Source organism: Stenella coeruleoalba, assembly GCF_951394435.1.
Source record: "Stenella coeruleoalba genome assembly, chromosome: 3".
Classification (NCBI taxonomy): Eukaryota; Metazoa; Chordata; class Mammalia; order Artiodactyla; family Delphinidae; genus Stenella; species Stenella coeruleoalba.
Genome location: NC_137148.1, coordinates 161,492,092 through 161,507,088, shown reverse-complemented (window position 1 = coordinate 161,507,088; position 14,997 = coordinate 161,492,092). Strand labels below are relative to the sequence as shown.

Sequence of the window (14,997 nt, the reverse complement as noted above, 5' to 3'; positions counted from 1 at the left end):
TGGCAAGGGGCTGGTAGACCCGACCTAGGTGGGGTCACAGAGCTGTCGCCTTATCTCATCAAGGGGCCCCAGGGTGACTTCTCTTGTTATCTCTGTGTCCAAATTTCCTCTGAGAAGAGTCCCTGTTTTATTGGATTAGGGTCTACCCTAATGACCTCATTGGAACTTGATGACGTCTGCAGAGACCGTACTTCCAAATGAGGTCACATTTATAGGTACGGCGTCGGGGGAGGGGGGGGGTTAGGATTTCAACATATCTTCCTGGGAGACACAATTCAACCGGTAACAGCTACCCCAAGGAGGTGGGCTTGGGGATTTCAGACGCTCATGAGGAGGAGGGATGGCAGGCAATGTGGAGGGAGCCGCGAGGACCAGGGTCAGGTGGGGGCAGGATAGGGAAGGGGTGTTTGGGGCCTGAGCACCAGTGCGGCTGCAGGAGGGCAGGGGCACCCTCCTCCCCTGCCTTTGTAATCCTTTTGCACCATCTCAGCCTGGATGTCAGCTGGGGGGTGGCAGGAAGAGAGAGGAGGTGGGCTCCCAGAGTTAGGGGCAGCCCTCAGGAGTGGGAGCTGGGAGCCGAGGCTGCAAATGGGGGAGTGAGTGGGGTGCAGGGCCAGGGGTCTAGCTGGGAGCAAGCCTGCTTTCCACAGCTTGGCCTGGAGGTCAGGCTACAGGTCTCAGCCTCACCCCAGCCAGCCGGGGGGAGCCTGCTAACCTTGTCCTGGCCCTGCCCATGTGTGTGCACCTGCCCCCCTCAAGGCTGCCGGCACATTCCCCACCAAGGGCAGAGATGGGAGGGGCAGCCCCAGGCCAAAGACACTGGAAACCAAGAGATTTTATCCACCCCCCCGCCCAGATTTCTGGCTTTTCTTGAAAAACAAGGCCTTCTGGCCAGGGAGTGATTGGAATTTGCCACCTGAAGGGCAGCGAGGCTGCTGGGGGTGGAGGTCCTGAGTGGAGGTGGCGGATCCCCCGCGGCACAGCTGTAGTCCCAGCGCATACCTGTCTCAGCATCCCCCAGACGACCCTTTGGACTTCAGCTTGCTGTTTCCATTCACCAGCCCACTTTGTCTCAGTTTCCTTATCTGGGTGTGAGAGATCTACCCTCACCCCCTGCCCCCTCGGCTATGTCTGTGATCATTTCTGAGCCTGGCCCAGAGTGGAGACTACAGTGTTCCGAGTCTCTGAGTCTCAGCTCAGAGGCTGACCTTGAGCTTCCTGGAAATCATTTACTCCCTTTTTCCTTTGCAAATTCTATACCTCTGCTGACTGATTACATCTACCCAAGAATGTGTTGTTCAGAATGCCGTATGCTGGCCCTGAGGCCAGTAAAGGACCCCTCCCATTGCCTTCTGCCTGGCACAGTCCGGGTTTGAGGCTGGTATTTGCATTTGAGCCACACGTAATGTACTGTCACACAGGAACTTCTGTCTTGGGTCTTTAATGAAAAGAAAATTCCAAGTGAAACAAAAAGGGGTCAGTGCAGGTCTGGAATAGAAATGAAACACCCAGAGGCCACCAGAAAGGAATTCCTGTGTGCAAGATGTGAGTGATTCGAATTCATTCACTCAAAAGCTATCGCCCGATACCTGATGCGTGCCAGGCTCTGTGGGAATCTGAAGACCCCAATGCTCAGGACGTGGGGTCTGCCTAAGCTCACCTGGAGCTCTGATGCCACTAACTCGGTGTTCTTGGGCACGCGTCTCTGTGCCCAGTGCCGGGTGGATGATTTTAACTGTATCATTAGCAAGTGCCCACGTGGGCTGAGGAAGGAGGGGCTGTGATGGAATCATTCTCGCTTGGGAAGCTCAGAGAAGCATCATCGTATGTTCAAGGTCCCCCAGGGAGTGAGGGGCAGACCTGTGTTAGAATTAGGTGTCGGGAATTGCCCAGCCGTCCAGTGGTTAGGATTCTGCGCTTCCACTGCAGGGGGCAGAGGTTTCATTCCTGGTTGGGGAGCTAAGATCCCGCAAGCCGTGCCACACAGTGCGGCCAGAAAAAAAAAAAAAAAGAATTAAGTGTCTACAGGGAGCCAGGGAGGCCCTGAGGAGGGGTGGCTTCTCCGAACGCCGAAGTCTTTGGGCGATGCTTAAGCTGGGCACCAGCCCTGGAAGGGCATTCCTGGAAGAGGGAATAGTATATGCAAGTGACAGGCAGGAGGCAGCTTGGCCTGTCCCAGAAACTGACCGTGACACAATCTGGCTGGGCTTTAGGGTCTGGTTGGAAAAGCAGGAGAGAAGGGGGACGCTTGTGCAGTAATCTGAGTGAGAGCCACTGAGTGAGAACCACGGCAGTGGCCACGCGGTGGCCTGGAGGGGGCCAAGGAGGACATGTGAGGGGCTCAGGGCAGTCAGCTGGGATAAAGGTGCCCCCAAACCCAGAACCTTTGTCATTCATGCTTTTTATGTAGCTTATGCCTAGGAGGAGTAGGACCCTAGTTTCAGAAAGCCAGAATAAATGTAGGGTGGTCCCTAATCACAGGGTGGCCCCCAAGGGAGGCTCCCTCCTGAACTGCAGGCAGGCCCCCCAGGTGCCCATTTCAGCTCCTAGCAAGCACTGGTGGTTGGCTTGTCAGCGGGAAGAAGGAAGCCCTGCCGGGCAGCAGGTGTGTTCAGGGATCACCACACGTCAATTTCAGGAACCGCCCTCCCTGCCCCCCTGCCCCCCCACCTCCATGTGCTCTTCCTGAGGTTCCAGGAAAACAGGCACATCCAGACCCCTCAGCCTGGACAATGGGTTCCATCCAGCACCTGGAAAATGTATCTCACCGATGCTTGACGCTTGAATTTCTTCTTTCCTCCCTGGAAGAACTTTCTAGAAGAATGCTGTCTCGAGGGGAATGGGGGAGTCCCCAAAGCACCCTGCACGAACTGTTCTCATTCAGGTTCTACTGGGCCTGCCCTTGGGCAGGATTCAGACTCTGTCACACTTGCCACTGTAAAGCTTCCTTGTACACACCTGCGTGTGTGTGTGACTCAGGCACGTGAAGCCTCTGAGGCCCAGGGGTCGCTCTTGTCTGTTCAGATCTGTTTCTTGAGCTCCTGGCAGGGCTCCTGAACCCACCAGGTGCTGCATATGTGCTGGTTGGACAAATGCATGGGGAGCAAAGAGCCTGTTGTAGATGGAGGGTTATAAACACACACACACGTACACAACATGCACACGGAGACATGGTGTGCACGAGCACACGTGTAGAGAGCCATGCTTGCACATGTGTGCAGACACTTGCCTTCACTCGCGTGCACTCACACATCGTGTAATGTGACGCCTACACACATAGGTGTGCACACAGAGACGCATGCGTGCACAGCACACACATGACACACACGTGTGCACACCAAACTCTATTATGACTCGGTGGACCTCAGTGGTTGGAGAGAGGGTCCGATGAAGTTCCCTGCGGGGCCTGCATGTGGAGTGGCCCCTCTTTCCCATGCTTGGCCAGAGAGACAGCCCTTGAATTGACCTTGGTCCCAAGGGAGAGCTGGACCAGTGAGCGTTCAGGGGGCTGAGGGAAGGAGGGGGCTCCCAGCAGGACAATGGTAAGTAGTTTGTTCTGATCAGAAATGGAAAGAGAGCCTCCCAAAGAGAGCGTGGCTTTGGGGGAAAGGCTGCCAGGGTGGACGGAGTGCAGTGGGCAGTGGGGTGTGCTGGGAGGGCACACGGATTCCGGGCACCATGGTTCTTGCCACACTCTCCAGGTCTACGTGAAGATCTCAGTTCCCAAGGGCATCCAATTTGTCGGACATCCTGGCAAACGCCATCTGACCAAGAAGACGTGTGTGGTCCCCGGGGAGATGGAACCCTCCTGGGTGGTTCTGTCCTTCGGCGACCTGGGCCTCAGCAACATCACAGGTGAGGGTCATGTGCTTCTTGGGGCAACTCCACTCTCCAGGCCGCCAAGGGGTTCAGGTGCAGAGTCCAGGCACGGGTGAAGGGTCAGCGGGGCAGAAGGTGAGATCAAGGGGCAAGACAGCTGCTGGGGATGCAGGCCAGAGGGAATGATCAGGAGGTAGGGGGCCTCATCTGGGGGAAGCCAGTCTCTTAAGATGCCAAACCGAGGTAGCACACACATGCACGCACACTTGCACACGTGCGTACATATGCGTGCACACACATCCAGCCTGCACCGTGCACACACGCGCATATGCACATACACACACGTATGTGTGCATGCACACCTGGGAAGCCTGGGACAAGGGTGGGGTATAGCACAGCGCCGGATAGGGACCTGTTCTGAGAGCCAGCACCGAGTACTCAAATCTCCGCAGCCAAAGCCCTGGCTTACAGAGAAACGAGCTGCTGCCGGGATGGGAAGTCGATCAGAACCCCGGAGGAGAATTACGCTGACAGGAGGGTCCCCATTGGGAGGGATCACATCCGGCGCGGTGTGATGGTTGAGGTAAGCCTATGTCCTCACTCGAGGCACTTGGCCTGATTACCTCAACAGTGAGGTTGGGGCCGGAGAGTGTGGTCCCTTCCCAAGCCAGGGCCAGGGCAGCCCCCATGAGTCCTGCTTTGGGGCTTGGGGCAGATGACGGGGCTGCCTTGCTGGAGGACTGCGGCATCCATCTCCTCTCCAAGGAGCAGAGCAGGCTTTGGTGAAGTGATTTGGGACTCACACGGGCTGCAGGGAAGTGTCCTCCTGACCCCCGGCTTGATCACCCTGGAGGGTGGTGTGCCTCTGTCTCCTGGCTGTCCGTTTGTCAACAGGCAATTGTAGGGACTGTGACCCATCATTCAGAGGGTTGTCCTTGGAATGGCCGTGTGGGAAGGACACGGAGCCTCCAGCAGGGGCGCCCAGACCACCGCGCCCACCCCCACCACCCTGCCCTCCACCCCCACCTCCGCCCCCCGACCCATCCCCGAGCTGTGAATCTGGGATCTGCCACTTACGCATGGGGCTCAGCGAGTGTCTTGTTATTCCGACTCTGCTCTGTAAGACTGGGATGCTCACGCTCACCCCATAGCATGGGGAAGGTTGGAGAATGCACACGGCGCTTCACAGTGCTGGGCTTGTAGCAGCAGCAATGCCCCATCTTTTTTGGGCTGCTCAGATGTATCAGAGCCCAGAGCCGTGGAGAGACTCCTGTTTAGTGCTGCATGGAGAGCACACAGCAGCCCCACTGAATCTCCTCACAGTGGCCCCGAGTCTCTGCCCCTCCCCAGTAGCCCAGCTGCAAACAGCTGCCCTCCCTCCCGGCTGCAGTCCTGGCGGAGCTGAGCACAAATGGTTCCCATCAGCGCCTGGAGTCACACACGCGCTGGGCGGAACTCCTGGAGGTGGATGGGTTACTGCTGCCGCTTTGTTGACACGACGTGATGGAGTCCTCCGAGTGTGTCATCAGATGAGGCACGCGATCTCTGTGAGCCAGCAGGATAGGATGGCCTCAACAGGAAATGCAGAGACCCCTGGTGACCCTTTGCACAGCCTGAGCACGCTCCCTGGACCACAGCCTGCCCTACCTCAGTCCAAGGAGGCAGCGAGTCCCCCAGTGCGGCCAGCCTGATCTGGAGGCCTGGAGCTCTTGTCTTCTTCCTCTGCAGGAGGAATTTCTAGATGCACAGAGAAGGATTCTCTTATCCTCAAGCCTTTCCTCCCTTTCATGCTGTTCAGCAGTGTCCTGTCTGCAGCATCCACTGGTCCAGCTCTGTACAGACAGCACTGGAGGACAGGAGGTATGAGTTAGGCATCGGAAGACTTGAAATGTCAATGCAAAAAAATGAAGCATGAATTAGAAAAATGGATTTATGAAATAGGAGGCACTGGGTGCACGGCTTCTCCCATCTCATCCCACCACAGAGCTCTGAGCGCATGGGTCGCTCGCTCCATCAGTTATACGATGGACCCTCCCAAGACACCACGTGCCACCTGCCGGGCAGGAGTCTGAATACAACAGGAAGGCCATTCCTGAGAGACACGTGGTGGGGAAGCAGGTGATGGCCGAGCTGTCGTGGGTGTGTATCAGGAGGAGGGGCGGCGAACACCATCCCTCCTGGATCCCCAGCTGGCCCAGGGGATTGTGACCTTTTGCATTTCTGCTGGAAGGCTGAGAGCCTTCCATCACCCCACCGTGTCTCAGTGGAGTTCACAGGATCAAAGAGGAGGCCGACATAATTCAGACCCATGAGGGGAGCCTGGCGGGCATCACGGGAGTGAGAGGAAGTCTGCCTTCTTGGCTTGGGGTGGGCTCTGGAGTGAGAGCCCTGGATTCAAACATGAAACTGCTGGACAGTTAAATGAGAGTGTGTGGAAGACATCTCTTGATGCCTGGCCTGAGTGCTAAAGAAAAGTGGTCTGTGGTCATCCAGGCATTTATAATGGTCAACTGGGGGAACCTGGACATAAACCAGGGACGCTCTTTCTGTTTTAGGATATGTCCATCAGCTGATGAATGGATAAATGTGGTGCGAGGGGATCCGGTTACCCAATACCATGGAATATTACTCAGTCATAAAAAGGAATGACGCGCTGATTCATGCAACAGCGTAGATAAACCTTGAAAACGTTATGCTGAGTGAAGGAAGCCAGACACACAAGGCCACATAGCGTATGATCCTGTTTATATGAAATGTCCGGAATAGATCAATCCATAGAACAGAGAAGAGTGAAGCCCCGATCTGTGCTACAACGTTGTAGAAAAGTCTTGCCAGAGGTAATCATGACATCATGCAGTGACCATGTTTTGGAACCTGGTCAGGAGCTGCCTTGAGCACAGAGGCGAAGGAGATTGGAACCCAGGATCAGCTAAAAGCCAGGGCAGCGTGGAAGAGAGAGGCTGGCACCAGGGTCCCCTCGGAGTTGAGCCAGAAAAGAAGACAGGGTGGCGTGGCCACGAGCGGCCCCACAGGCTGCTTCAGAGGCTATGCTGGGGGTGGGGGTGTGTCCAGGAGGCCCTGGATGGTCAGCCGGAGCCAGAGAAATGCTCAGCAGCAGCAGAAGGGCTCAGATTCTGTCTCTGGGTTTGCTTGTTCTGGACATTTCAGATAAATGGAACCATACACTCTGTGGCCTTTCCTGTCTGGCTTCTTTCACTCAGCATGATGTTTTTGAGGTCCATTTACATTGTAGCACGTGTCAGTGCTTCATCCCTTTTCACAGTTGTATAATGTTCCGTTGTATGCATGGGCCACATTTTGTTTATCCATTCATCCACTGATAGACACCTGAGTCAGGAATCATTTTTATGATTGTATAGCTATCATGGGCTTACAATGGCCAGGCCCTGTCCAGTGACTCAGCCCCTTTTCCAACAAGGGGCTGAGCTGATAGACCGGTGAGGGGGTTGCTGAAGTCCAAGCAAAATCTCGGGGGCTCACCCTGGAGCCTGTGGCTGAGCAGATGGCCTGTGGGCTCCACGTCACGCCTTCTGGGCGTGAGATGACAATCCGGCTGCTGGACAGCTCAGCATCAACCACGGGTTTTGCTAAAGGTTTGCTAGCGAGGTGTGCAGTGTGGGTGTCAGGTTGTGGCTTGCGTGGGTGAGGCAGGACCCCGGTGCAGGCCCCTGGGCGTGGCCCCGGGATGATAGCAGGAAGTGGACATGATCCAGACAGGTGCCTCCCGGACTCATCAGTACAGACCCAGGATGGATGACGCCCATCTTTGCCAGCTTCAACAGAGGACTGGGGGCGGGGGTGGGGGGAAGAGGGGGATGAGAAACGCTAACAAGAGCTGACTGTTGAGTAGCACTGAAAAGATGCCAGACTCTGTCTGAAATACACCTAACCCTCACGTCGCGGTGAGGTCGGCGCCTTCATCACCCCCATCTTAGAGATGACAAATAGAGGTCCAGAGAGGTTAAGTGAGTGGCCCTCGGTCACCCAGCAAGGAGTGGGTGTATTAGTCAGGGTGCTGCGGATAAACAGAGCCAATAGGACATTTACGTTTCTCTAGGAAGAGATTTATTATTAGCAATTGGCTTACACGATCATGGAGGCTGAGAAGTCCCCGTGGAGGCTGAGAAGTCTGCCATCTGTGAGTCTGAAGGTCAGAAGCATCGAGGGCAGAGAAGATTGATGCCCCAACTCAAGCAGTCTGGCAGAGAGAGAATTCATCCTTCCTCTGCCTGTTGTTGTATTTGGGCCCTCAATGGAGTGTTTGGGGGCCACCACGTTGGGGAGGGCCATCTACATCACTGCCCACCAATTCAAATGCTGACTCTTTTAAGACAAGTCCTCACAGGTATGCCCAGAAGTAACATTTGGCCAGATGTTTAGGCATGCCCTGGCTTACACAAGTTGGCAGATAAAATGATCCTCACAGTAGGGGGAGCTGGGACCCCAGGAGGCTGCCTGGCTGCAGTGGCCAAGCATTAACCGTCTGAGGTCTGACCTCAGGTGGCCCCAGCTCACCGATTTGCTGATGGCGCTAAAAGAGATCTGGAAAAGCGAGAGCCCCACAGGGGCCGTTCCGGTCAGACGAAAGCCCACAAGGTGTATCGGGTTAAATTCCCAGTGCTCCCTTTTAAGAGAACAAGCCAGGACTTCCCTGGCAGTACAGTGGTTAAGACTCCACGCTTCCGCTGCAGGGGGCACAGGTTCGATCCCTGGTCAGGGGAAGTTCCTCATGCCGCGCGGTGTGGCCAAAAATAGGTAAATTTTAAAAATAAATAAATAAGAGAACAAGCCAGCTGCCTTCTATTATTTGGGGGACGTTGTGGAAGGGGTGGAAGCAGGAGCATGATGGACAGGAGAAAAGGGATGCATAGGACAGTGGGACAGAGACCCCGTCCTTGACAGACCTGTGTGCCCCCTTCTCAGTGCTCTTGGACATTGGATGGGGCCTCAGATCCTGGCAGCCTTCGAGTCATAGTGTTCTCTGCCCACAGGGAGCAGCTGGGCTTGGAGCTGGGCCAAAGGGGTGGCTGGGAGGGTAGGATGGGGGTGTGAGAAGCATGATAAGTCTAGGAGCGGTTGGTGAGTTTGTTTGACTAGAGCCCAGAGAAGGGGAAGTGAGCCTCAGTTTCCCTATCTGAGCGGTTGGTGAGTTTGTTTGACTAGAGCCCAGAGAAGGGGAAGTGAGCCTCAGTTTCCCTATCTGGGCATGGGAGGTAGGTGACCTGGTCCATCTCTGTGCACCTGTGGTCGTGGTATCACCCTGCGGGATCCACACTCAGAGCTGCTGCCATGGGAGGGCGGCTTCGCCCTTGCACTGGCTGCCACCCCCCATTTCTCAGTTCTCCCCGTTTCTCTGTTTCAGCCTGAAGGAGCCCCCCGGTCATACACCTACAGCGCTTTCTTCTGTCCCAATGGTGAGTTCCCGTGCCCACCCTGCCAAGGACTTTGGCCCTTACCCCTGCACTTCCGCAGCTTTCCTGCTGCTGAGCGGACACCCACCATCCCTGGGAGCTGGGGACACAGCAGCAAAGCACTGATATGTCCCAGTTGGGGGCACCTGTAAGCCAGAGTGAGGACTGGGCATCTGCCACGCAGGAAGTGAGCACATACGATGGTAGACTGCAGGCACCAATGAGAAGAGACTGCCGTCAGGGGTAGGGCTGTCCTTGGGCCCTGGGCTCCTCACCCAGGGTCTGGGGAAAGGAGGTCTTAGAGTCACATCATGGGAAAGCTGTGGGAATGAGGGTGACCCAGAACCCAGGGATAGCAAAGGAGGATGCGGGAAATTAAGGTGGGTTCCAGAAAGTGTGAGATCTGGGGTCCATCTTGATCCCCTGAAATTGACATTATACCTGCCCATGACCTGTGAACAGGAAATGGGCACAGAGTGCCCAGTGGGTGGAGTGGCCAAAGGCCTGTCCACACCTCTGCCTTGTGGGGTCAGGGCAGTGCTGGGAGGAACATGAGTCTGAGCTGCCTATGGGAGGGTCTGCCCCTTCCCCATCCAGTCCCTCCCCAAAGAGCCCTCCAGCTTGGAGGTTGGGCTGGGCCTGGCACTGGGCACTCACCTGGCAGGTTTTGCCAAGAGGCACAGCAGAGGCTCTGAAGTGGAGTCCCCTGGTGATGCCTACCTTCTAGGTGTACCACCTCCTTGTTCCCAAAGCATTCAGCACAACAGGTCCCCTGACCCACAGCACACTCTGGACACAGGCTTCCTTTAACATCCCCCCCTCCCTTTTTTCAGTAAGTAGCAATACATCACATATGTGCTCAAATGAGTTTTGACAATGGTGCACAAGCAATTCAATGGAGGATGGAGAACCTTCTCAACAAATGATGCTAGAGCAATTGGACATCCATTGGCAAAAACATGAAATTCGACTGAAAGATCATACCTTATATAAGAATGAACTCAAAACGGAGCACGAACTTACATGTAAAACTGTACAACTTCTAGAAAAAAAAACATGGGAGGAATCTTTGGGATCTAGGGCTAGGTAAAGAATTCTTAGACATATTACCAAAAGAATGAATGACAAAAGGAAACATTGATAAATGGACCTCATCAAAATGAAAAACGTTTGCTCTGTGAAAGATGCTGTTAATGCGGGGAAATTCAAGTTACTGACTGGAAGAAAATATTTCCAAACCCAGAACTGACAAAGGACTAGGATCTAGAATATATAAAGAGCTCTCAAAATTTAACAGTAAATAAAACAAACAATCCAATTAGAAAATGGGCAAAAGAAATAAACAGTTCACCGAAGAAGACGTACAGATGGCAAATAAACACATGAAAAGGTGCTCAACGTTGTTAACCATTACAGAAATGCACATTGAAATGCAGTGAGTTATCAGTACACACCTACCAGAATGACTAAATAAAAAGTAGAGATAGCACCAAAAGATGGCCAGGATGTGGAGACACTGGATCTCTCACACATTGTAAAGTGGTACAGTCACTGCTGGTGGTTTCTTAAAACAGTTTGATGGTTTCTTAAAAGACAGCATGCCATCAGCATACCCACCAGTAACTACACTCTTAGGCATTTATCCCAGAGAAATGAAGACTTATGTTCACACAAAAACCTGTATACAACTGTTCATATCAGCTTTATCTGCAATAGCCTCAAACTGAAAGCAGTCTAGATGTCCTTCAGTGGGTGAATGGTTAAAAAGTTGTGGTCCATCCATATCTTAGAATACTATCCAGAGTAAAAAGGAAGAAACTATTGATAACATGCAGCAACTTGGATGAAGTGGATTGAGTAAAAAAAAAATCCTAAAAGGGTACATAAAAGATTCTGTTTATATGACATTTTCGAAATGACAAAATTTTAGAGATGGTTGTTAGGGCAAGGAGAAAGGGTGTGGGACTGATGATAAAATGGCAACATTTATTTTTCTCCCATAAAATAAAATTGGAGAAATCTGAATGAGGATTGTAACAGTGCCAATATCCCGTTAGTGATACTATACTAGAATTTTGTGAGATGTTACCATTGGGGAAACTGGGTCAAGAGTACACAGATTTCTCTGTGTTATTTCTTAGAGTCACATATAAATCTATAATTATCCCAGTAAAATTTAAATTAAAAACGTTTTAAAAAGCAATGCATGTGTACAAATACCATATGATTCCACTTATATGAGCTCCCTAGAGTAGTCAAAACTATAGGGTCAGAAAGTAGAGTGGTGGTTGCCAGGGGCTGGGGGGAGGGGAAAATGGGGGTTTATTGTTTAATGAGTATAGAGCTTCAGTTTTACAAGATGAAAAGAGTTCTTGAGGTGGGTGGTGGTGATGTTTGCACAATGTGAATGTATTTAATGCCACTGAACTGTACACTTAAAGATGGTTAAGATGGCAAATTTTACATTGTGTGTATTTTACCATAAGTTTAAAAATTGGGAAAGGAAAAAGCAATACCTGTGTATTAGAGAAAATTTAGAAAGAGAGAAAGATAGAAACTATCTCCTCTGGTTCATACCCAAAGATGACTTCTTTTGACATTTTGTTATATTCACTTTCATAGGATTGATTATTGTTTGTTTTAGCATAGTTGTGACTCATGAGCTATGTAATTTTATATCTTGCCTTTCTCACTTAACACATCCTGAGAACTTTTCCTCGTTATTGTAAAGTCGTTATAAACAGCATTTCAAAACAGCTTCAGTATGCTCCATCAAAGGACTGCTCCAAAATTTGATCATTATGGAACATTTTGAAACATTATTGGACATTTATATATTGTTTGTACTTCTTATATCATAATCAACACTAGGCCAAACGTATTTGTATTCAAAGTAAGGTCAGTAACATTTTAACATGTTTATTGAGGTATAACTGACATACAATAAATTAGACATATTTTAAGGGTAGTTTGATAAATGTTGACATGTGTGTACATCTGTGAAGCCATCACCACAATTAAGATAATGAAGATTTCCATTAACCCTAAAGTCACATCCCTTTGAACTCTCTCACCCTGTCCACTCTTGCCACTAGGGAACCACTGATCTGCTTCCTTTCTCTATAGATTACTTTGCACCTTCTAGAATTTTACATAAATGGGATCATACGGAATGTCCTCTTTTTGTCTGGCCTCTTTCACTCAGCATAATAATTTTGAGATTCAACCATACTGTGTGTGTCAATAATTCAGTCATTTTAAGGCTGAGTAGGAGTCCATTGCATGGATGTGTCACACTTTGTTTATCCATTCACTTTTTGAATGTTATTTTTTCAAGTTATTTCCCGTTTGGGGCTATTTCATATAAAGCTGCTATGAACATTCATGCACAAGTCTTTGTATGGGTGATGTGTTTTCTTTCTCTTGAGTCAATGTCTAGGAGTGGAATAGCTAACTCATGTAGTAGGTATGTGTTTAACTTTTTAAGAAACTGTCAGTTGTTTCCCAAAGTGGTAGTACTATTTTGCATTCCCACCAGCACTGGATAAGCCAGTTCTGCCCCATTCTTATCAACACTTAGTATTGTCTGTTTAATTTTAGCCATTCTAATAGGTGTCTAGTGGTATGTCATTGTGGTTTTAATTTGCATTTCCATCATGACTAATGACGTTAAGCGTCTTTTCATATGCTTATCTGCTATTAGTCTATCTTTTTTTGTGAAGTGTCTTTTAACCTTTTTAAAATTGAGTTGTTGGGAGTTCCCAGGTGGTACAGTGGTTGGGATTCAGTGCTTTTACTGCCGTAGTCTGGGTTCAATCCCTGGTTGGGGAACTAAGGTCTAATAAGCCGCATGGTGCAGCCAAAGTGAAATAAAATAAAATAAAATTGAGTTGTTTATTTATAATGAGTTTTGAGAGATTTAAAAAATGTGTTCTGGATACAAGTCTTTTATCAGATAAATGCTTTGCAAAGGTATTTCTCCCAGTCTGTGGCTTGTCTTTTCATTCTCTTAACAGTGTCTTTTTTTTTTTTTTTTTTACCGACACACCCTTTTTTTTTTTAACATCTTTATTGGAATATAATTGCTTTACAATGGTGTGTTAGTTTCTGCTTTATAACAAAGTGAATCAGTTATACATATACATATGTTCCCATATCTCTTCCCTCTTGCGTCTCCCTCCTTCCCACCCTCCCCATCCCACCCTTCTAGGTGGTCACAAAGCACCGAGCTGATCTCCCTGTGCTATGCGGCTACTTCCCACTAGCTATCTATTTTATGTTTGGTAGTGTATATATGTCCACGCCACTCTCTCACTTTGTCCCAGCTTACCCTTCCCCCTCCCCATATCCTCAAGTCCATTCTCTAGTAGGTCTGTGTCTTTATTCCCATCTTACCCCTAGGTTTTCATGACCATTTTTTTTCTTAGATTCCATATATATGTGTTAGCATACGATATTTGTTTTTCTCTTTCTAACTTATTTCACTCTGTATGACAGACTCTAGGTCCATCCACCTCACTACAAATAACTCAATTTCGTTTCTTTTTATGGCTGAGTAATATTCCATTGTATATATGTGCCACATCTTCTTTATCCATTCATCCGATAATGGACGCTTAGAAAGCCCAGAGATAAACCCACGCACATATGGTCACCTTATCTTTGATAAAGGAGGCAGGAATGTACAGTGGAGAAAGGACAGCCTCTTCAATAAGTGGTGCTGGGAAAACTGGACAGGTACATGTAAAAGTATAAGATTAGAACACTCCCTAACACCATACAAAAAAATAAGCTCAAAATGGATTAAAGACCTAAATGTAAGGCCAGAAACTATCAAACTCTTAGAGGAAAACATAGGCAGAACACTCTATGACATAAATCACAGCAAGATCCTTTTTGACCCCCCTCCTAGAGAAATGGAAATAAAAACAAAAATAAACAAATGGGACCTAATGAAACTTAAAAGCTTTTTCACAGCAAAGGAAACCATAAACAAGACCAAAAGACAACCCTCAGAATGGGAGAAAATATTTGCAAATGAAGCAACTGACAAAGGATTAATCTCCAAAATTTACCAGCAGCTCATGCAGCTCAATAACAAAAAAACAAACAGCCCAATCCAAAAATGGGCAGAAGACCTAAATAGACATTTCTCCAAAGAAGATATACAGATTGCCAAGAAACACATGAAAGAATGCTCAACATCACTAATCATTAGAGAAATGCAAATCAAAACTACAATGAGATATCATCCCACACAGGTCAGAATGGCCATCATCAAAAAATCTAGAAACAATAAATGCTGGAGAGGGTGTGGAGAAAAGGGAGCACTCTTGCACTGCTGGTGGGAATGTGAATTGGTTCAGCCACTATGGAGAACAGTATGGAAGTTCCTTAAAAAACTACAAATAGAACTACCATATGACCCAGCAATCCCACTACTGGGCATATACCCTGAGAAAACCATAATTCAAAAAGAGTCATGTACCAAAATGTTCATTGCAGCTCTATTTACAATAGCCAGGAGATGGAAGCAACCTAAGTGTCCATCATCGGATGAATGGGTAAAGAAGATGTGGCACATATACACAATGGAATATTACTCAGCCATAAAAAGAAACGAAATTGAGCTATTTGTAATGAGGTGGATAGACCTAGAGTCTGTCATACAGAGTGAAGTAAGTCAGAAAGAAAAAGACAAATACCGTATGCTAACACATATATATGGAATTTAAGGAAAAAAATG

The 14,997-nt window shown here is 49.4% G+C and overlaps 1 protein-coding gene across 2 annotated transcripts in view; it reads left to right on the top strand.

Moving 5' to 3' along the window:
• The window catches only part of CPAMD8 (C3 and PZP like alpha-2-macroglobulin domain containing 8), a 99,648-nt gene that overhangs the window by 53,538 nt on the left and 31,113 nt on the right, over nt 1-14,997 (top strand). Inside the window, exons 22-25 of one of the 2 annotated variants that reach the window (XM_079918451.1) lie at nt 3,702-3,855; nt 4,272-4,402; nt 5,548-5,679; nt 9,203-9,254. In XM_079918451.1, the coding sequence (XP_079774577.1) occupies nt 3,702-3,855; nt 4,272-4,402; nt 5,548-5,679; nt 9,203-9,254 (469 nt within the window). The remainder of the gene's footprint in view (nt 1-3,701; nt 3,856-4,271; nt 4,403-5,547; nt 5,680-9,202; nt 9,255-14,997) is intronic. The other variant, XM_079918452.1, reaches the window with a different exon arrangement.